At 41.4% G+C, this 23,303-nt stretch overlaps 1 protein-coding gene across 1 annotated transcript in view; it reads left to right on the top strand.

The window, feature by feature from the left end:
* The window catches only part of chrna8 (cholinergic receptor, nicotinic, alpha 8), a 451,499-nt gene that overhangs the window by 273,766 nt on the left and 154,430 nt on the right, over window positions 1–23,303 (top strand). Inside the window, exons 3-4 of the mRNA XM_039758229.1 lie at window positions 12,580–12,624; window positions 16,311–16,420. Of these exons, the coding sequence (XP_039614163.1) occupies window positions 12,580–12,624; window positions 16,311–16,420 (155 nt within the window). The remainder of the gene's footprint in view (window positions 1–12,579; window positions 12,625–16,310; window positions 16,421–23,303) is intronic.

Genomic DNA, 23,303 nt, shown 5'->3' with positions numbered 1-23,303 from the left:
TTTGGTGGAGGAGGGTGTGGCAGACGGCCAGAGCCCTTGCTTGGCTGGGACACCTCTTCTATGTATGGATTGGGGGAACAACTATGTAATGAACAGTACCTCCCCCGAGATGCTAGACGGCAGCCTCCCAGGTTGGCAGTGGTGCCTTGGATATCTGCAGGGCTCCATGGGAGATGGAGTTCTCTACAACCCAGGGGGTGCTGCAGTTGTTCCTGAGCCCGTGTGGGCCACCACACCCGGAAGTGCAGCCAGAAATACAGTAGGTCATCAAACACCTGGAGCACTTCCGGGTGGGCTATAAAAGGAGCCAGCAGCCACCTCTCTGGGAGCCAGAGTCGGGAGGAGGGAGACAAAGCTTGCTGGAGAGAAGTGGAAGAGATAGAGAGAAGAAAAAGTATTGTGTGTGTGCTTAGTTCTTGTTGGGACTGGGTTGTGCCTGTGGGATACGGGGAAGGCGTTGCCCACAGGCGAAGAAAAGAAAAAGAAAACATTTATTTGTTTTATCAGTGTGCCTCCTGCATCTGTCTGTGTCGGATTGAGCTCTGGTTTAGCGCCTTTTGTCACAAGGGATAACGGTGGGAAACAGTTTTTCAGGGTTTGGGCTTGGCCCCTTACTTCCAATGATGGACAATCTTAATGCTTCAGCCTACCAAGACATGTTGGACAACGCTTTGTGGAAACAGTTTGGGGAAGGCCCTTTTCTATTCTGCCATTATTGTGCCCCACTGTACAAAGCAAGGTCCATAAAGACATGGTGGGATGAGTTTGGTGTGGAAAAATTTGAGTGGCCCTCACAGAGTCCTGACCTCAACCCCATTAAACGCCTTCTCGTCCAACATCAGTGCCTGACCTCATATATGCTCCATAGAATGAATTTGCACAAATTCCCACAGACGCATTCCAAAATCTTGTGGAAAGACTTCCATGAAGAGTTGGAGCCGTTGAAGCTGCAAAAGATGGACCAACTCCATTTTAAAGTCTATGGATTTGAAATCAATGTCATTAAATATCAAAGTCTAAGTAGGATACACTGGGATACGCTTTTAAGTGTGGAGACAGACGAGGAGCAGTGGAACAGGTTTAAAAATGTGTTACATGTAATGCCGGACAGATACATACCTAAATTTGGAATTAATAGGAAACTAAAAAAAACTCTGCGGTGAATTAGTAAAGATTTAAAAAAGAAGTTGAAAAGGAAAAAACTGCTTTATAAGGCATATAAGACTAATGACTGCAAAGAGAACCGTAGCGCGTATGAGAACATGAGGGCAACCATTAAGGAGGATATCGGGGAGGATAAAAGACAGTTGGAGAGGAATATAGCGGAGAAGGAGAGAGACGACCCCAAGAGATTCTTTCAGTATTTTAGAAGTAAAAGAAGAGTCAAGGAGGAGGTCAAGTTCATCAGGAATAGTAAAGGGGAATTAAAAGATACAGACAATGAAATAGTAGATGCCCTAAACTTACATTTTTCTGAGGTGTTTACAAGTGAGCAAGTAGATAACCTCAGAGCAGTAACAGGGACTACTAAGGAGGTACTGAGGGATTTGGAAATTGTAAAGGGAATCCTGTAAAATTTCAGAAAAAAATCCCAAAAGTGCTAATGGAAATCATTTGAAAGATGAAAAAGATCACACAAAATGTGCATTACTTGCACAAAATAATGATTGTGCAGATGAATGAATGCACTGAAGGAGAACATTTTGCCAACTGAGTACAAGTCAGTAATTTATAAAATAAACCTCGATTCTTTGTTTCTCTGATCATTCTGTAACAGACAGCTTTGCCATACAAATCTGGAAGATAACATTAGTAAGCTTACCAAATAAATATGCAAGTTAAATAGCTGGTACCAGAGCTTTACTAGGGTTGCCAGACGTCCCTTATATATGGGACATGTCGCATATTTGATAATTTTGTCCCCTGCCCAGTACTGTCCTTTCAGGGACACCCAAATGTCCCATATTTATATTTTTAGTACCTTTTTATGGTACTTAGTTGTAACTTTATAAGTAAATATACTTTCTTTTCTCAGATTCTCTTGATGAAAATAACCCAAATGTAACGAGGAAACTCGTATTTGCTGCCTGTTTGCAGCTTGTTCAGTTGCTCTGGTTGGCTGAGGACAGTGACACCCTTACCGTCTCGCTCTCCAGCCGCGCTGATGTGCAGTTCTGTATCGGCATTACAACATACAGAGTTAACACAGCGTGTTGTTACTACTTCCCACATCCCACTTTTTTTTCTAACTGCCTCTATTAAATAATAATAATTTTTCTCTGTTGTCTGTATTAAATAAATATTTTCAAGTGATTTCACATTTACATAATTATTTTTAACTTGTATTAAATAAGTTTCAAATGATTTTACTTTTGTTTTCCTCATAACCCATTAAAATCCTTGCTTTATGTTTTTAAGTTATGTCTCTACTTTTATATAATATATTGGTCTGGGTGTGTAGGGGGCATGTATACATTTATATATATACGAGGTGTGGCAGAAAAGTAATGAGACTGATTTTTTATTTACCAAAGTTTTTATTTTTTTCAAACATCAATGTTATCCCCTTCAAAGTAGTTCCCTTGGGCAGCGACACACTGATGGAGACGTTGTTCCCACTGTTGGTAGCAGCGCTGGAAGTCTTCAACCGGTATGGTCTTCAGCATGTCCATTACACTCTTTTGGATGTTTTCTAAAGTCCCCAAATTACGTCCTTTGAGGACATTTTTCAGTTTAGGAAAAAGGAAAAAGTCACACGGACTGAGGTCAGGTGAATAAGGGGGCTGGGGAACCACAGGAATGCCTTTTGAGGTCAAAAATTCTGTTATGGAGAGGGCAGTTTTTCGGCACCATTTTGGCACAGACCTTTCGCATGTGCAAATGTTCAGTCAAAATTTGATGAACGGTAAATCTGTTCAAATTTAGTTGTTCACTCAACATTCTTAATGTTAAACGACGGTCTGATCTCACAAGAGTGTTCACACGTTCGATGTTTTCATTGGTTTTCGAAGTTGAAGTCCTCCCTGAACGATGTTCATCTTCAACGTGTTTTCTGCCTTCCAAAAATGATTTGTGCCAGCGAAAAACTTGAGCTCGGGATAAAGAATGTTCCCCATAGGCCTGTTTTAACTTTTCAAACGTCACACTTGCCGTTTAATGGCACAACGTTGCTCCAAATTACGCTGTTCCATTTTGCGTGGCGCAACCAAAACACAACTTTGCTAATAGCAGTCACAAAAATCACGTAGTTAACGGAAGGAGTTGAAACTCGCACTGAGCTATGGGGGGGTACTGATACACGTGCTCTATCAAGGACAACAGCGCAGCGTTGCCAGATCACTTGCAGTGTTGCCAGTCTCATTACTTTTCTGCCACACCTCGTATATATGCAGTAATACAGAGAGAGATTTTAAGAGTGTCCCGTATTTCTAATTTTTTAATCTGGCAACGTTAAGCTTTACCAAACTACTATTTAACTCCTCTGGGCATATTAGTGTCTAGAAATCAAAGAAGTTTCCATGAGATTGCTGTGTTACATGATATTTGTGTACTGAGCTTTGTTGATTTCATCGTGGACGTGGGTGTTCTCTTCTGGCAGGTTTATATGGAATCATGACGCAGGAATTTTGGCATTGTGGCCGACTCCCTGCTGGTTCTTGCTAAATGTTACATACAAACTGGGCAGAACAGGCTGATGTTGCAGCCCATGCAACAGATTGCCTGCTAAAACAGGCAGTTGATTTTGAATGAAAAGATAAAGTATTAAAAGTTATTTCATCTTCGGTATGTAACAAGTTAGTATCTTTCAAGGATACAGTAAGTTAATTTAACTGTACTACTTGTTAAGCTAAAAAATGAATTCTCATCAGGCTGGTGGGATACCCAAATAAATAAGGGACTAATTGAAAAATCAAGTGGGGACAAGTACCCTGCTGGCCATTTAGAATTGCACCGGATAAAAAACACGTTGTATTGGTCCGAAACCTGAAGGATGGTGTGAACGCTGGCCCCGGCACAGACAGACGGACAACATTTTTGCACCCAACACACTCTTTCTTTTCACTATTTACAAAGTAGTCCAAATCACGTGCACTCACAAACCCCAGTGCTGCTGGCACTGAATCACCCAAAGTCCAGGGCCCACAGTTTCTGTGCCTTGCTTCCTGGCCGCCTCCTGTCCTCTCTCAAGCTCCGTCCTTCTGCCTCCCGACTTCCACCAATGACTGGAGGGAGGTGGCCCCTTTTATGGGAACCCGGATGGGCTCCAGCTGCTTCCCGTGTCTCCCCGGTCGTCTTCCCCCCGGGATAAACAGGCACTGGGGCGCCGCCTGGCGGTGGCCACGGGTCCCTACAGGGCTGGGCTTCAAAGCCCCCTACCCGAGGCCCCCTGCATAACCAGGACGGACGCCCCCACTCGGTCTGGAGGAGGCACACGCCCTCCTCTGGTCCTCTAAGGCGTCCCGGCCGAGGACCACACGGGATAAACCGGCATCGGGGCGCCGCCTGGCGGTGACCACAGGCCCCTACAGGGTAGGGCTTCCATGCCCTCAACCCGTGGTCCCCAACAGAACCAGGACGGATGCCCCCTCGCGGTCTGGAGGAGGCACAAGCCCTCCTCACGTCCTCCTGGGCGTCCCGGACCACAATGGATAGGGCATGACAGATGTAAGCCAATTGGGTTTAGAAAAAAAAGCCCCCTGAAAGCCTAAGTTTCCTTTTATATTGTCTGAAAGGGTAGCATATAATTTTTTAAGTAATACATTGAACAAGAACAAAAAATAAAAACTATAAGAACTTCCTTCTTAAAGGGCACAGTCTTGACAGGCACTTAAAGAAAACAAATGAATTGACTCGAGGAAGTTAGATAACAATGAGCCACACTTCATTCTCTTAATGTGAACAGCGTGCGGCACCCATGAGATAGCTGTGGCCGTACCGAAATGTAATTGACATCCTGTCCGAACAAGCAGTACTTCATTAGTGAAAATTATAGCAACATTCTGAGATTTTCAGGAAATTTAAAAGCAGGATTTGCATAATAAAATAGTTTTTGTTATAAATACTGTAGCACATTCTTTCAAGGTCAGGAATGAGCTTTTATTAGATAATTAGCCGAGTAGTGAGGATTACTTCAAAGCCTTTTTATGTACCATAATAAGTGTGTGATGGATGGCCGGCAGCTCAACCTGGTCGACACATCCCAGTCACTAGATGGCAATTTCCCTGCAGCATAGCAGTGCCCTGGATTCCCGCAAGGCACCATGGGATATGGAATTAGGCTTCACAGCCCTGCTGGGTACCGTGGGTGCCGCCAGGAGACGCTGCAGGGAGACACAGGGATTTCTATTTCTCGCACTCACAAGTCACGAGGACGGAAGCCCCAAAGTACTTCTGGGCTGAAGAAAAGCTAATTCTCCATCTGACCCAGAAGTGCTAGCAAGTCATGTGGACAGAAGGACAGAAGCACTTCTGGGTCAAGGACTATATAAAGAACTGTTGGAGACCCATTAAGCAAGCTTCAGTTGGGAGGGAGTGAGACAGAGCTTGCTGGGAGGTGTGGAGGAGAATTTAGAGAATTATTGTATTGATTCATTGTGTTTATTGTGGATGTGGTGCTTTGAAGGCACTATTTTGAGGAAAAGATCAAAACGTCTTCTTAGTGCTTTTAAACCTGTGTCCATAGCACCTGTCTGTTGGGTTTCATGGGGCAACAGTGCCCCCAAGTGTCCACAGTGATAAAACAAGGGAGAAACAAGAATCGTCTTATCATCAATTTTAATATGTGCTGCCATATCCAAAGAAGTTTATCCGCCAGAGCAGCACTCTCATCTGCCAGTGGGTATGGGGTTTTCTCACTGGGAAACCACAGGTGGTTAAGGTGGGCAGCATCATTTCAGTCATCTGTGATGACAAGGCAATACCAAGAGAAAGGTTTGGGGTGAACCTCCCCACCACCAGCATACTTGAAAAAAGGACAATGAGTAGTCTGTAGTGACTGAGTCCAGAACAGATCTGAATCAATAGAGAGGGTATGGCGACTTTATAGGGGAGAGAAAGGCATGTTGGGTAAGCTGTATCCAGAAGTGATGTCAGGCGGGGAGTTGGGAGATGAACTGGAAGTGGTGTTAAGTAGGTTTTCCTTCTGTGGATCTGTAGGGGAAGGAGAAAAAGTGTTAGTGTGCACTGCCAAACCCTGATCTGGCGTAACGACACATTTATTGAAGCCCATAGACTGCCTCCGATGCGCACGTGTGTGATGCACCCAATCGCTAAATAGAGGGTCTCCACAGGGTTGTGTCCTTTGTTCTTTGCTTTATATTGTTATACAGTCCATGGTTTTAAATAAATAATCAAGTCTCAAGACAGTGTGCAGACTCATAACAGATGTTTTACATTAACTTTAGTTATTTCGCCGATTCCTTTATCCAAGGTGACTTACAACATGTATGATACAGTTGGTTACATTTCTTTTGGTTTTCCAATTGGAGCACAAGCTGGTCAGGTGACTTGCTCACAGGTGTAGAGTGTCAGAAGTGAGATTTGAACCCCCAGCCTCAGGGTTTGAAGCCTTAATCACAACACCACTTTGCAAGATGGTGCTGCTCTGGGGTCGATTGCGATACTTGGCTGATCGCGCACTCATGTGCAAATGCAAGCAAATCAGTCAGGTGCCGCATTCACAGCTTGGAGTGGGCAGAGGGCCATGTCTACACCCAGATAGGACATAGAAAAGAGCCTGCACGGCAGAGAGGAGGATGGACAGAGAATGAAAAGGAAGAACAGAGGAAAGAATAAAAAGGAGAAAGAAAGATGGAGGTTAAAGGGAAAAGAACAAGAGTAAGAGGCAAGATCGGGAGATTTGATGTGGTGTTTAAATAATTAACATGTAAATGTTTTTCATATAAAGATCATCAAAAAACATAATTGCAAATGAAACTTTGCATGATACCTTGGTGAGTTCTGTAGGCCCTCTTGTTTCATTAAAGGAAACGTGTGGGGCACACTGACTGGCAGGATGACAGCCAACCTGTTGCTGCATCCAAACGGTGCCATCTTTCACCTTTGCGCCTGGTGCAGCTGCGTTGTTCTTATATGTGAGTGGCTGTTTCTTGTGGGAAGGGCTTCTGTTCTCTTTCTCCGATGTAGAACCAACATCCTCATCTGAGTTCACCTGCTGTTATTTGAAAACAACAGTGTCAGACCGGGGGGAGCGTGAACATGACTGAGAGAATAAAACCGAATAATAAAAAAAAATGCTAACCTTTACAAGTACCTAAAATTTTACACCGGTTGTTACCGTCTCAAATCAAATGTATGTTTTTATTCTACGATAGTAACAATAAGGGTAGCTCACTACTCAAAACGGTAAATCTAGGAAGGACCTGGAATCGATCCCACAACCTCTTGATTACGAGTCAGCAGTTCTTACAGCTGCTCCATCCAAGCGGTCAGGTCAACATTGTACCCTAACCCAATTTCATTTTCTTCAGTTATATTCTTGAATAAAAGCGCACTTGTTTTGTTATACTTGTACCTCTTATGAAAGTGTTTATTTGATATTTGGACTTCAGTCTTCACACATTATACACTTCATGTCAAAATTTTGTCATTAGGACTATAGCATGGGCGGCACGGTGGCGCAGTGGTAGCGCTGCTGCCTCGCAGTTAGGAGACCCGGGTTCGCTTCCCGGGTCCTCCCTGCGTGGAGTTTGCATGTTCTCCCCATGTCTGCGTGGGTTTCCTCTGGGCGCTCCGGTTTCCTCCCACAATCCAAAAACATGCGGGTTAGGTGGATTGGCGATTCTTAATTGGCCCTAGTGTGTGCTTGGTTTGTGTGTGTCCTGCAGTGGGTTGGCACCCTGCCCAGGATTGGTTCCTGCCTTGTGCCCTGTGTTGGCTGGGATTGGCTCCAGCAGACCCCCGTGACCCTGTATTCAGATTCAGCGGGTTAGAAAATGGATGGATGGACTATAGCATGAAAAAAGTTTCTGTGTTAGGTATGTGTTCAGCATTTCTTGCCTTGCATTTCCTGTCATTTACATAGATCGTTGTAGATATGGAACACACATGAAATGCATGTGTTCCAAATAACGATATATTATTTACCCTATACAACTCCAGGCACCTCCATCCCAGATAAACAGACTTGAGCTGGGAGAATGTTTTGTCCAACTTGAGCTGCCTGTGTGGGGATGGGATAGCAGGCTGCTTGCTGCCAGTGCTGATCGACACATTTACAAAACAAAAGACGCTAATGGAGAGGTGCGAAGCAATTTAAGGTGGCCAGGGATTACAACTTTTTTTCGTAGGCTTCAGGGATTCTAGTGTTAAGACAGTGGTAAGACCAGCAATGATGTATGCAGCTGAGACATGAGCAGTAAAGGGAGCGCAGCAGGAGAAGAAGTTGGATGTGGCAGAAATGAGAATGTGAAAATGAATGTATGAAGAAACAGTAAAGGACAGAATAAGAAATGAGACAATCAGAGGTACAACAAAAGTGGGCAAGATATCTAAAAAAGTACCGGAAAGTAGTAGCATGAGGGTTAGGGTTATGTGTTATGAGGAGAGACAATGAATGTCTGGGCAAAAGAGTGATGGAAATAGAAGTACAGGGAAAGAGAAGGTGAGGGAGGTTGAAGTGGAGGTGAATGGCTAAAGTAAAAGAAGATCTGACTGGCGAGGAGGTGCAGGATCGAACTGCTTGGAGAAGGTTAATCAAGTACACCAACACCCCCATAGAACTAGGAAAAGATAAAGAGGAAGAAGAAGAATAGGGATGATTTGGGTAAGTCACATCTAACCATTTCTTGAATCTGGGTGCAAACTTTGAACACCCTTACAGCATGTGAGGCAATACACAGATTTAGACAGCAAGCTTCATTTCATGTAAATCAATGTGCACATTAAGATCGTTGCCTCAATTATGGATGAGCACACATAATTGAATCGGAAGGAATACCACAGTGTCAACAAACAGGTGGTCATAGGTGCAAACTTTATTAACTTAGCCAACATATTACCCTGAAGATAGGTATGGCTGGATGGGTGATTGACAGCAAAATGTCACACAGGTCCTTGTTATACTTGGCAAGCTAGAGAAGGTTCTACAAAGCAGGTAGAGGCTTCTGGGGCATTGGATAAACAGAGCCCCTGCAGAAGATATGGGGGATCACGGGGAGAGGGGTATACAGTAGCACATGATTCTGTAAGACGATCGGAAACACCGGAAGAGCAAACACAACTTCAGAAACTGCACAAGAATAGCCGTGGCTTGTTTTAGTATAACTCTTACCTTACGATGCATTTCTTGTGGCCAGAGCAGTGGGAAGGTGATTCTTCTGAAAATACTGCTGTGGATCTTTCATTGTTAAATAGATGTGCCAATTATCTGTCTTTACTCTTATTTGCTGGGTGTAGGATGCTTCATAACTACTTCTCATGTCCTTTGCTGAAGTGGGACAAATTCTTATCCTAGTCAGACTTTAAGTGCAATTCCCAAGGAGTAATTCTGGGATGCTTAATATATACTTGAAGGATAAGACACAAATTTTAGTTAAAGGCCTGGCAAAAAAGTCTAAAAGTAGATTTAAGAATAATGATCAAGCAAGTAAATTAACAATATGTGCAAGCTTCACACTCATGCGCATTGGTGGAATCTTAATGGCTCACATAATGGTAATTTCACCCAGAACACAAGAGATCGCTGTTAACTGATACCCTTACCTCTTCCCCTCTCTGCATGCCGGAAGAGAATCAACAGCTTCAAAACCCTTGACGTCACTTGTGATGTCTGCCTGCCACAACCCACCCCTTCCGCTTGGAATTCCTTATCACCGGAAGGTACGTCATCTTGAGGAAGTCTGTTTGGAGACTCACGTCGACAAGGACGTTTCTTCTAACGTGTTGTGGATGCTTGAGGTGCTGTTGCCCCGTGAAACCCACCAGACAGACGTCCAAGACACACTTGTAAAAAGCACCAAGAACAATTTTACTAATTTACTTAAATAAAGTGCACAAAGCACCACACACTCCACAATTCTCAAATCAATAATCAATAAACACAATCCTCCACTCCCAGCAGCTCCGTTACACACCCTCCCAACTCTGGCTCTCTTTGCTGGGTTTCCCATAGTCCTTTAAATAGTTCATGACCCAGAAGTGTTCCTTCTCCGGGTCAAACGCCACATCATCCTTACTCAAGTAGCCCGGAAGTACTGTGGGCTTCCATCCTCGTGCCTCCGAAGTACTTCCTGGTCGTAATAACAGTAGGAGTCCCCAGGTTCATTGTGAGCTCCCCCTGGTGGCACCCACGGCACCCAACAGGGTTGAAAAAATGGACTCTATGTCCCATGATGCCCTGAGGGAATCCGGGGAGCCATTTCCGTCCAGGGGAGCTGCCATCTAGCGTACTGGGGGAGGCAGTGTCCTAAAAAGCCTGCTCTTCCTCCTTCTTTCTTTTCAGGGACGTCCCGGCCAGACTGAATTGCCGGCCGTCCATCACAGTGTTTATAACCAGTGTTTTCTTTATATTATACAGGGGTTTCCTATGGGTGCCCCAACTCTTCATAGGTGTCTGTGTTTTTTCTTACAAAGTGTGTAGAAATGTTGTGCAGCTGGTAACATTATAATAATGGGCATTTAAGATTGTGTTGTTTTTTGTTCACTTTTCCTATTCATGTAGTCTGTTTATTATCTGGGATTTTTCTTGGACATCTTTTTCAGTGATTTTTAGTCATGGCCTCCTTTTACATAATCTTAGCAACTCAGAGGCAGTTGGTTGAGTACTCCCATCATGACCAGTTGCATAGTCTGACATGCCCAGTGACTCACTCCAACTAGTCAAAATTCAAAGCACAGTATTATGGGAATGTGCCTCTTCTTTATAAGGAGTATGCTGAGTTTTCCATAAGTATGTTTTAATAATCTCTCTCTATATATAAATCCAACGTTTGTCTGTCTGTCTGTCTGTCCGCCTTTCACGAGAGAACTACTTAACGTATTTAGATTGGGCTTTTTTCTATAATTTGCTTGAACATTCCGATTGATGTTGTGACTTCTCTCATCACGCTAATAATCATAGTTCGGTTGCGGCACCGATTTATGTGCGGGAATCCGAGTGGGGGAAGCATGACGTCAGGAGTAGGGAGCCGGATGGGGCCCTCCTCACTCACGTGCCAGCCTTCGTTAGAGTAGGTCTACCTCTTACGACATGTTTGAGCGGACCTTGTAACTGTTTAGCTAGTGAACAAGAGAAGTACTTAATGGATTTAGATCGGGTTTATTTGCATGAACATTCCTGTTGATTTTGTGACTCCTTTCATTGTGCTAAGTATCATAGTTCGCTTGCTGGAGCGATTTTTTCATGCTAATCCAAGACAGAGGGGAGGGGGAAGCATCATGTCAGGAGTGGGGAGCCAGGCGGGGCCCTTCTCACTCACGTGTGAGCCTCCATTTGAATTGGTCTACCTCTAGCCTTGCTTTGGAGTGTTCGTTGCCTCCACTTAGCTAGCGATACCCGTTTCTTCATTGATTTTAATGTCTGTCCTGTTTCACTACTACCCGGTCGGAGCCACGGGGGATGGCTAGTATTTTAATAAAAAAAGAATGTGTTTTGCATGTTTTGAACATGTAAACTGTGTAAGACAAGAAGTAGACATGAAAAAGGTTTGGGTCACATCCAACATAAGTGAAAAAAACGGGATATTTTTACAAAGATAACAATGATGTCTTCTCATACGGGAGCCTAATACAGAACTATCTCAAACATGGCTGAACATCCAGACATATGGGTTCCAGGCAGGAAGGGGCGTGTCCAGGAGGGCAGACAATGGATGTGACGTTAGTGATGGACTGGCCATCAACCTCCTGTTCTGTAGAGGGAGGAAGAGCACACAGCACCAACTCGTGGTTTGGTGTGTAACTACCTGCACCAGCGCCCTTAAGCTGCCTCCCAACCGCAGACACATGACAATGGATAACGGACGTGTGGATAATGCAACGCGAGTTATTTAAATTTGTTTTTTCTTTTTTTCCATGGATGTTGATCACATCATTTGCCATTGTAGAGCGGTGCTTATTATTGTGTCCTCTGTAATGTTTAATCTTCTCAAAAATATGAAATTAAAATTTTTTCTTTGTCAACCCTACAAAATGAGGGAAGTAAAATATAAACCAATATATTTACAATATTTGGGTGGAATATGTCTTTAACAACCCTAAAATAATATTTGCAAAGATCTATCTATCAAGATGTTTTATTGATGTTCTCATCGTTATGTGAGCATTTGGAATTTTCTTGAAGGGTGCCAAATGTTCTCATTGTGTATGCTGGCATATTTCAAAAACAATGCCAAGAATTCTGAACAAGGACTTTTATTGTTGCATCTGTTAGTCTTTCATTTTATGGAACTAAATAGTTACTGTCATTATTATGAATGGCTGTTTTGCCTGAATCAACCATGCCATCAGGTTCCAGTCTTGTACAGCTTTATAATTATAGCTTGGCAGACTAAATGAAAGTTTCTGCTGAAGATTTTAAACATTTATGTAACATTGTAATCCTTGTTTTATTTTTTAAAGGACGAAAAGAACCAAGTACTGATGACAAACGCATGGCTACAGCTGGTAAGAACTTCCTTTGTTTGTCTATATTTTACTAGTTAACTAGCAAGAATAAGAAATGGATGTGCATGTGATGGGGATAAATAAGGTTCTATCTATGTATTATATAGTGCCTTTCTATTTATCTATCTATCTATCTATCTATCTATCTATCTATCTATCTATCTATCTATCTATCTATCTATCTATCTATCTATCTATCTATCTATCTATCTATCTATACTAATAAAAGGCAAAGCCCTCACTGACTGACTGACTGACTTACTCACTCACTCACTCACTCACTCACTCATCACTAATTCTCCAACTTCCCGTGTAGGTAGAAGGCTGAAATTTGGCAGGATTATTCCTTACAGCTTACTTACAAAGGTTTCATTTTGAAATTCTACATGTAATGGTCATAACGGTCGATAACGGTCGATAACGGTCGACAACGTCCGCCATGTTGAACTTTCTTATTTATGGCCCCATCTTCACGAAATTTGGTAGGTGGCTTCCCTGCGCTAACCGAAACCAATGTACGTACTTATTTCGGTGGTATGACACCACTGTCAGCCGCCATATTGAACTTTCCAACGTCACTAATTCTCCAACTTCCCGTGTAGGTAGAAGGCTGAAATTTGGTGGGCTCATTCCTTACAGCTTACTTACCAAAGTTAAGCAGGTTTCATTTAGAAATTCTACGCATAACAGTCATAACGGTTGACAACATTCGTCATGTTGAACTTTCTTATTTATGGCCCCATCTTCATGAAATTTGGTAGGTGGCTTCCCTGCGCTAACCAAAACCGATGTACGTACTTATTTCAGTGGTATGATGCCACTGACGGCCGCCATATTGAAGTTTTCAATGGTCTTTGTTACTTATGGTTCCCAACGCTAACTGATTCCTACTTACGTACATATATACGTCCATAGCCTGCAGTTCGGTCACCGTTGTTGGCTGCCTGCCTATATAAGGCCGTCCGTCTACATTCCCTTCCTTGCTACACCACGGGATTCACGTCTCCCTGCTGATAACTACAGCCTTTTAAATTAATCAACGGCTTCTCTGCTGTTTTATTGTTCATTTATTACGATTATAGTTATTGTGTAGGTATTTTAGACTTACTTTACATTGTTCAGGTACCCATTTCCTTTATCATTCCAACCGTACCACCATTAACATGTCTATCGAGGTGATCACCATCGATCAAAGAACTGTCACTTACCGAGTGGTTACCATGTCCGGAGATGGCACCTACCTTTACCATTCTTTGTGTTACATATTGCACAGCCATATCAGGCTCACTCTTGATATCCAGAGGAACATTGTGTCTTATGTATTGAATGACTGGACAGGTTCAAGGTGTGGACTGATGACGGTACAGGAGATAATTAGACTACACAGGAGCACTAGAAGAGTGAAATGCTTAAGCCCTTCACCTATGGATCTGCCTGTGAGTTGATGGCTGCCGCTGAATTGTTCGGTTGTCGCTTTCAAGTGAACCGAAATGGCCAAATATTTTACACCTTTCGACAACCGCCAATGCCTCTTAAACATCTTAGATTCACAGGTGGCGATTTCAGTAGTGGACACTTTGATGTTTATGAATATTTAAACTCTCAAAAGCTGGATGTGAAGTTATAGATGAAACTGGTTGTATAATTACAACGCTTGACAGATGCCGAATGTCTCTTCAACACAAGTCCTGCAAATACTGTCGTAATTGAAACAAACCATGAAACTCAAACCGATTATGAGAGCAGCAATCCAAGCTGTGATATTTGAAACAAGATTACTGTTCACATGGCCGACGTACGTTCGTACGTACGTTACATGCTCAAGAGTAAGATCAGCGCACAACTTGGTCATATTACAACCGGAGGGCCGAACTCACAATGTGGTATACAAAGAGATCCTTAACAAATAATTATTGGTATATTTTCCCTCAGTTTAAAAAGGTTTAATTTTCTTCTTAATAAAAATTCTGAGGCAGCACTTCACCGCTGCGAAGCGCGGGTATTTTGATGGTCTATTATAAAGCGCCTTTCATATCTATCTATCTATCTATCTATCTATCTATCTATCTATCTATCTATCTATCTATCTATCTATCTATCTATCTATCTATCTATCTATCTATCTATCTATTATAAAGCGCCTTTCATCTACTTTTAATATACTGTATATACTTGCGTATAAGTTGGGTCTTGACACCCGAAAAATCAATCATAAAATCAGACCCCGACTTATACGCCCATTCAAAAATGCCACACTTAATTTTATTTTTTACATCTGCTTGCCTCCTCCAGTCTCACATCAGTTTCTCAGACACATAGAATTTTGATGCAGCAGCGCAGTTACCAATTTCTTTCACCACTTCAACAACTTTTAATATAAAACCAGCTTCAAATTTTTTTCTGATCGAACACTCCATCGTGGATAAGGGATGCTCTCACAATAAAGGTGTATGAGGGTGTGAGATACAAAAAAAGCAAATCAGTGCAAATGTTGCTTCGGAATAGTTTGGGTATTAGCGTGTGGTCACGTAGGCACAATACATACAAAAATAAAGGCCATGTGCTCTGTGGTTACTCTCTCAGGTGGGTGTTAGCATATAATAATCTTTAGATCCAATAGCATGAGTTTTCCACATTCGACTTATATGACTGACATTATAAAATACTGCAAATTATACATTAAAATCAAGTGCCGATTTATCTGTGTGAAGTAGGAGGTATGTAATGAGGGAATAGTGATGCAGTAATGTACTTATTGTAATTATTAAAAATATTCTATCTATCTATCTATCTATCTATCTATCTATCTATCTATCTATCTATCTATCTATCATATAGTCCCTTTTCTATTGTCAGTGTTGTTGTGTCACAGAGAGGATGTGTAGCTTTGTTCATAATGGCAGTCAGTTTTATTTTCTTTATCTCCTTCACCACGACCTCCAGTGGATCCAGAGTGTTTCCCATAACAGAGCCTGCCCTTTTCATTAGCTGGTTGATTCGGTGAGCCTCACTTGAAGTGATGTTACCAGCCCAGCACTCCACAACATAGAGAATCACACTGGCCATAACAGAGATGTGAAGAATGTCATTTCCCACATTAATGGACTGCAGTCTCCTAAGGAGGAAGATCCTGCTCTGCCCTTTCTTATGCAATTTCTCTGTGTTCTGAGACTGGTCCAGCTTGTCATTCATGTGGACCCCCAAGTACTTGTAGGAGTAGACCTACTTTACATCCACTCCTTGAATAACGACCAGACATAGAGTACAGTCTCTTTGTTGCAGCAAAAGTTAATAAGCAGTGTCTTGGTTTTGCTGATGCTAAGTTGCCCACAATTCTCAAAGTTCTCCACCTGACTCCTCTCCTCTGTCTCATCCCCCTATATCTGCAAGTGACATGACCTGCTGTTATATTTATAGTTGGAGATGTATGGAGTGAAGAGAAAATGAGACAGGCCTGTTCCTTGTGGTACTTCAGGTTTGTTTAATAGGACAAGTGGATAGGAAAATGAGACGAGATGAAGGTCATACAGTGTAGCCATTAAAATACACACATATGAGTACGGTGTGTGTTCTCCATGTGGGTTTGTTACTCTAATACACAGATGTTTTCTCCACTGTATTTTAATTTATAGTTTTTCTTTTTTACTTTATATTTAGAATTAACTTTTATTTGTATTTTTTATCAGCACTGGACAGACATCTACCTAACATGGAATCATACAGAATACCCTGGGGTTCAAAACTTGCGTTTCCCATCTGATCAGATCTGGGTTCCAGACATACTTCTTTACAACAGGTAAGTTAAATCCCTGTTGTCGAAATCCAGTGTTTTTTCTGTTCTATTTATTGGCATCTGTTTTATGTTTAACATATATTTTAAGCACCCAAAGTCATCTTACAATAATAACATTTTAAACAGATAATAAGTAAGACCCCTATAATTATCAGGTTGTAATCATTATAGTGTATTTAGTGATGCTGCCTCACGGGTCCATAGTCCTGGGTTCAAATCCCAGTCAGGTCACCATCCATGTGCAGTTTACACTTTCTCACCATGTCTATTTCACTTTTCCTGCCGCTACTCCAGACTTCCTTCCATATCTCAAAGTTATGTGTGTTACGTTGACTGTTGGCTTTGTATATGTGAGTGTTTCCTACGATACTTCTGGATAAGCTGCAGCTCTTCAGCCCTGAACTACATGCAACAACTTCAGAAAGTGGACAGACAAACCTAATTATCACATGTTGATGCATGGCTGTCCTATCCCAGGATCATTACTGTGTCATGCTTCATGCTGTAGGGGATAGGCTCCGCCTCCATATTGCCCCAAAATAGGAGAAAGTGGATACAGCATGGAGATCAGTTCCTGCTTTGCACCCAATGCTGTTGGAGATGGGTCTCTATATATGGGTTTTGTGTCATTGTTATATTTTTTTATCATGTGAATCCAACATGGTTTCTAATCATGTGCTCTATCTATCTATCTATCTATCTATCTATCTATCTATCTATCTATCTATCTATCTATCTATCTATCTATCTATCATTTACCTTCTGCCTCTTGGTTATATTTTTAAGAAATCTGATATTTATTTCCACTATTATGCTGGTGACACCTGGCCATTTCCGTCTCCAAACTTATTCCCTTTGATTGCTTGCAGGAAGATGAATCATGGCTGTCTGCTATCTTTCTTAAATTAAATAGTGATAAAACAGAGTTCTTCTGGTAGGAACTAAATCTGTTTTGACCAAATGTCACCATACTTATTTGACTATTGGTAATTTTCTAATCACTTCTTCCTCTCAGGTTAAGGGTTTAGGTGTTATTCTTGATAGCACCTTAAAATTTGAAGCATATATTAGTAGTAGCACTCAGTCTGCAAATTTCCATCTATGTAATGTTAGCTGTTTTTTACAGCTGCCAGCGCTGCTATTCTTATTAATCTTATGTTGATTATTGTAATTCTGTCCTGTCTGGTCTTCCCCACAAACTCCTCCACAAACTCCAACTGGTTCAGAATGCTGCTGTTGCTTGTATCATTACTAGAACCCCTTCCGCTCAATAAATCACTCCTGTCCTTAAGCAACTTCACTGGCTCCTTGTTAAATATCACATTCATTTTAAGATTTTGCTTTTTACTTTCGACACCCTTTACAATTTGGGACCTCCTTATCTCTCTGATCTTCTTTGTATCTCTACTCTTTCCCATATTCTTAGATCCTCCTCCACTACTATTCTTATTATACCTCCTGCACGCCTAACTACTATGGGGTTTAAAGTTTTCAGCCGAGTGGCTCCCTCATTTCTGGAACTCTCTCCCATAAGATTACCGAAACAACAACTGTCTTTATCCTTTAAATCCCGCCTTAAGACACACCTCTTTAAGCGTGCTTACTTTATTTGATATACATTTTAGTTGATGTATTTACTATTAATTAACTGGTTTTATTGTAACTAAATATTTTGGGAAGTTATGGGAAAGAGTAGTGGAAGCTCGGTTAAGAAAAGAGGTGATGATCAGTGAGCAGCAGGATGGTTTCATGCCAAGAAAGAGCACCACAGATACAATGCTTGCTCTGAGGATGTTGATGGGGAAGTTTAGAGAAGGCCAGAAGGAGTTGCACTACATCTTTGTGGACCTGGAGAAAGCAAATGACAAGGTGCCACGAGAGGAGCTGTGGTATTGTATGAGGAAGTCGGGAGTGGCAGAGAAGTACGTAAGAGTAGTACAGGATATGGACAAGGGAAGTGTTACAGTGGTGAGATCTGCAGTAGGAGTGACGGATTCATTCAAGGTAGAGGTGGGAGTACATCAGGGATCGGCTCTGAGCCCTTTATTATTTGGTGATGGACAGGCAGACAGACGAGATTAGACAGGAGTCCCCATGGACTGTGATGTTTGTTGATGACATTGTGATCTGTGGCTATAGTAGGGAGCAGATTGAGGAGACCCTGGAGAGGTGAGGAATGAAGGTCAGTAGGACCACCAAGACAGAATACTTGTGTGTAAATCAGAGGGACGTCAGTGGAATGGTGAGGATGCAAGGAGTAGAGTTGGCAAAGGTGGAGGAGTTTAAATACTTGGGATCAACAGTACAGAGTAATGGGGATTGTGGAAGAGAAGTGAAAAAGAGAGTGCAGGCAGGGTGGAGAAGAGTGTCAGGAGTTATTTGTGACAGACGGGTATCAGCAAGAGTGAAAGGGAAGGTCTACAGGATGGTAGTGAGACCAGCTATGTTATATGTGCTGGAAACGGTGGCACTGACCAGAAAGCAGGAGACAGAGCTGGAGGTGGAAAAGTTTAAGATGCTAAGATTTGCATTGGGTGTGACGAGGATGGATAGGATTAGAAATGAGGACATTAGAGGGTCAGCTCAAGTTGGATGGTTGGGAGACAAAGTCAGAGAGGTGAGATTGTGTTGGTTTGGACATGAGCAGAGGAAAGCTGCTGGGTATATTGGGAGAAGAATGCTAGGAATAGAGCTGCCAGGGAAGAGGAAAAGAGGAAGGCCTAGCCGAATATCTGCATGAGATTTTCTTTGAAATGAAATCTGAAAAAGTTCAGGTTAGGTATAGAAACTGTCCCTCATTATACAGTAAAAAGGTCCACTAGTGACAGCACAGATAATGTAGTGATGCTGTATTGACTGTACTCGTCATCTCTCCTAATTTATTTAATATAAATTTTAGTTGATGTGTTTAGTTTTAATTAACTGGTTTGATTGCAACTGTAATTTTTTATTTATTCTGGATTTTGAATATCGCTATTAATGTATTTTTAAGGTGTCTGAGTAATCTGAAAGGTGCCTATCAATAAAATAATAAGAAAAGATCTATCTATCTATCTATCTATCTATCTATCTATCTATCTATCTATCTATCTATCTATCTATCTATTATAGTGCCTTTCATATCTATCTATCTATCTATCTATCTATCTATCTATCTATCTAAATTAAATGAAAAAAATGATACATCTATCTATCTATTAACTAGTGGCTTATGATGTTTAAGGCTCTTCTCCTTCTGACAGCCCATGGATATCTTAGCAGGGTCTCTAACTCTGTCTTTCTTTCTTGAAGTCCGGAGAGCCGAAAGCCAAAAGGTTTGTTCTGCAAAAATTAGAATATATATGTGTGTATAAGAATATGATACTCTCAGATATTATATATAGTTACCAATGGTTATAAGTTATAAAGTAAGTAGTCAGTCATAACCCAGAAGCAGAGAGTGCCACTCATGTTTTACATGCTGTGCCAACTGTATTCCTCTGACTAATCCCTTCATTAGAGCCGTGCTAATTGCTGTATAACAGATGAAAGCAATTGACAGGAGTGCTTGTGTATTTTCAGAGATGTTACACAATTTTCTAAGTCCTCCATCATCGATTTGCAGGTGTATATTGAAGTGTACTGCACTTTTCCAGTCTTTGGCACTAACAGTCGATTTGCTCTTGCAGTCCAAATTTGTGATGGCATTTTTTAAACTGCAGCTGTTTTGTCCTTCAGGGCCAATGTCACTGCTCATTTCACCAGGCTCCAATATCCTGATCTAGTCTGCCAGGAGTAGATAACAGATTTTGACTTGCCAAAAATGGTGTCTAGTCCAACACAGAAATTTCACACTAAACCCTGAAGGCAATGTTTCTTTTACTGCAATAGAAAAGGCTTCTGTCCAAAGCGAGATCTTGACTGAGATTCAAAAACAGCTTTATTAAGTTGGCAGTTTATCTGTGTTGGCACTTAATGATAGTATGATGAATGAGGGTAGCATGGCAGTGTGGTGGTTAGTGTCCTGCCTCATGAACCCAACATTGTGGATTTAAATACCACTTGTCATTGTGGTGTATGTTCTCTTGTGGCAGGAGGACCAGCGTGTGTTAAGGCTCCGCTGGTGATTCCAAATGCAGTGGTAAGGCTGGTGTTCAACCAGCCCAGGTTTGGCACATGACGCTGCTCTCTTCAGAACACTACACTGGCTTCCTATATCAGTACATATTAAGTCCAAATTCTTGAAGATTGATTACAGAGTAGTCAACAGGTCAGCACCTACATATATAGAGAGTGTGGTGAGGTCCTGGGCTCCTTCTCACCTACTCAGGTCTCCTGATAAACGACTTCTGGTGATGCCACCTCTGTATGGCATCAAATCTCAAACCAGACCCTTTTCATATGTATATCTCAGCTGGTGGAACAAGCCGCCCACATCTATCTGAACTGTTGACTCCCTCTCTGTCTTAAAGAAACATTTGATTTCTCTTTTCTGGGACGTTTTGTCCAATTGATAATGGCCTTGTTAGGTTCATGTAATCAAGGAATTGTAACTTGCTTGCGTTTTGTTCTGAGCTCTTCATTTGCGATGATCAATCTTTGTACACTCGTCCTGGAGCACTTGTTCCAAAACAGTCCCCCAGACTGATGTTTACTCGATTATGTTTTTTTCTCACTTTGGATTACAGCATCTTCTAAGCAAATAAATGAAAATGTTTATATGTTCTGCTTGTGTCTTATCTTCCTCCACATTCAAGGGACATAAGAATTTAGAGCAAAGAAGAAAAATTATAACAACCACCTTTAAATTGCCACCTTCGGACAAATAAAGTTATAGAAAAAATAAGAAAAAAAATAAAGGGCTGGGACATCCTCAACCAGTGCCATATATTGTGACACAAAAACAACAAACACAAATTAATGTGGGTTTGTAAAACATCTTCACAGACACAAGTCTACAGTGAGACTGGAGAGAGATGGTGGTGGTGCCAGTTATGAAGTCAGTGATGCAGAAGATGTTGGTCCAGGAGCTGTGGAACCCGAAGTGATGTCATGTGCCAGCAAAGACATTGAGTTGACAAGCCCTTAAGTTGGCTCCCAGGCATACATGTGTGACACTATCTATCTATCTATCTATCTATCTATCTATCTATCTATCTATCTATCTATCTATCTATCTATCTATTATGTAGTGCTTTTCACATCTATCTATCTATCTATCTATCTATTATGTAGTGCTTTTCACATCTATCTATCTATCTATCTATCTATTATATAGTGCCTTTCACATCTATCTATCTATCTATCTATTATATAGTGCCTTCATATATCTATCTATCTATCTATCTATCTATCTATCTATTATACAGTGCCTTTCATCTATCTATCTATCTATCTATCTATCTATATAGTAACATCTATCTATCTATCTATCTATCTATCTATCTATCTATCTATCTATCTATCTATCTATCTATTTACATAGCCAAAAGTTCAATAGTAGATGCCCACTTAGTGCCCTGGATTATGACTACTTGACACAGGCAGACCACAGGCAGTGAGGCTGCAGAAATGTGTGTTGGCGAGGGAAATCAGCAACATGGGGAGTACCAAAGGACTTCTCTATTCCACCAAGATACTTCAAAAATGAAATAGAGACATGCCACCGGAAGTTGTTCTAAACATGTCTGTAATCATGTGGTGGACAGGAGGTGGAATACAGAGGCCTGTGGACAATCTTATTAAGTGGCAATTGTGTCTTGTGTAGCTCAGCGTTAGCAAATGATGGTGGTGCTACCATGAGAGTATATTCTTTAGAGGTTTTGTGATAGCTGATATAACACCACAATTTCCACTTGGGACCAATGGTCTGTCTGTCTGTCTGTTTAAATACACATCAGAATTACTAAAAATGAAACTATTGACTTGACGAGTATTAAGAGAGCAGTCACAGTGAGGCATAATAAAATTTTATTGCCATAGGTATAAAGGAGCTCCAGTCCCAGTCTGTTGAAAGACTTGTTGGCTAAAAGTATAATGTCAGTGTGCCAGTAAAAGGATGAGCAGCATTGTGCATAATGGCTATCAGTTTTGTCTTCATTCTCTCTTCCACTACAACCTTCAGCTGGGTCAGGGAGTGTCCCATAACTGAGCCTACCTTCTTAATTAGGTTTTTAATTTGGTTTGGTTACCCACATTAAAGGAATGCAGTCTCCTAAGCAAAATAATGGCCTGCTATGCCCTTTCTTGTATAAGTCCACTGTATTACTAGATCTGATAGCTAGATTAGATAGATAGATAGATAGATAGATAGATAGATAGATAGATAGATAGATAGATAGATAGATAGATAGATAGATAGATAGATAGATAGATAGATAGATAGATAGATAGATAGATAGATAGATAGATACTATAGTCTAAACAGGCACCAGAATGACTAAATTAAAAAGAATGCAAATAAACTTCTGACCTAACAATACCAGCCACTGTGAGCCATTATGCACATGTACTGTATTTCCATTAGTATAAAGGAGCCCCATTAGCATTTTCTGACACACTTCTGCTGAACAATTCATTAGCTGAAAGTCCTTGGTATTACTGTGTCAGAGAGTGGATGTGCAGCATTGTTCATAATGACACTCAGTTTTGTTTAAATTTTCTCCTTTGCTATGACCTCCATGGGATCCAGAGTGCATCCCACCAGGCAGGTTGTAATGGCCTGAAGTAGGGGCCTGCATTACCTTGAAAGCTTGCATATTAAAGGTGTTATGTTGCTTGACTTCTCATTGCATGTTGCTAGTAAATATTTCTTTGGTAGTGAGGTATGCTGCACTCTGCTTTTACTGAACTTTCTCTGTTTCAGGCCTATGTTGTTGGGAGTGTGGATTTATTAGGGAGCGCTGTG

This window comes from Polypterus senegalus, chromosome 7, assembly GCF_016835505.1.
Source record: "Polypterus senegalus isolate Bchr_013 chromosome 7, ASM1683550v1, whole genome shotgun sequence".
Lineage (NCBI taxonomy): Eukaryota > Metazoa > Chordata > Cladistia > Polypteriformes > Polypteridae > Polypterus > Polypterus senegalus.
The sequence above is the reverse complement of the archived record's forward strand: the minus strand, read 5'-3'. Positions and strand labels throughout refer to the sequence as shown.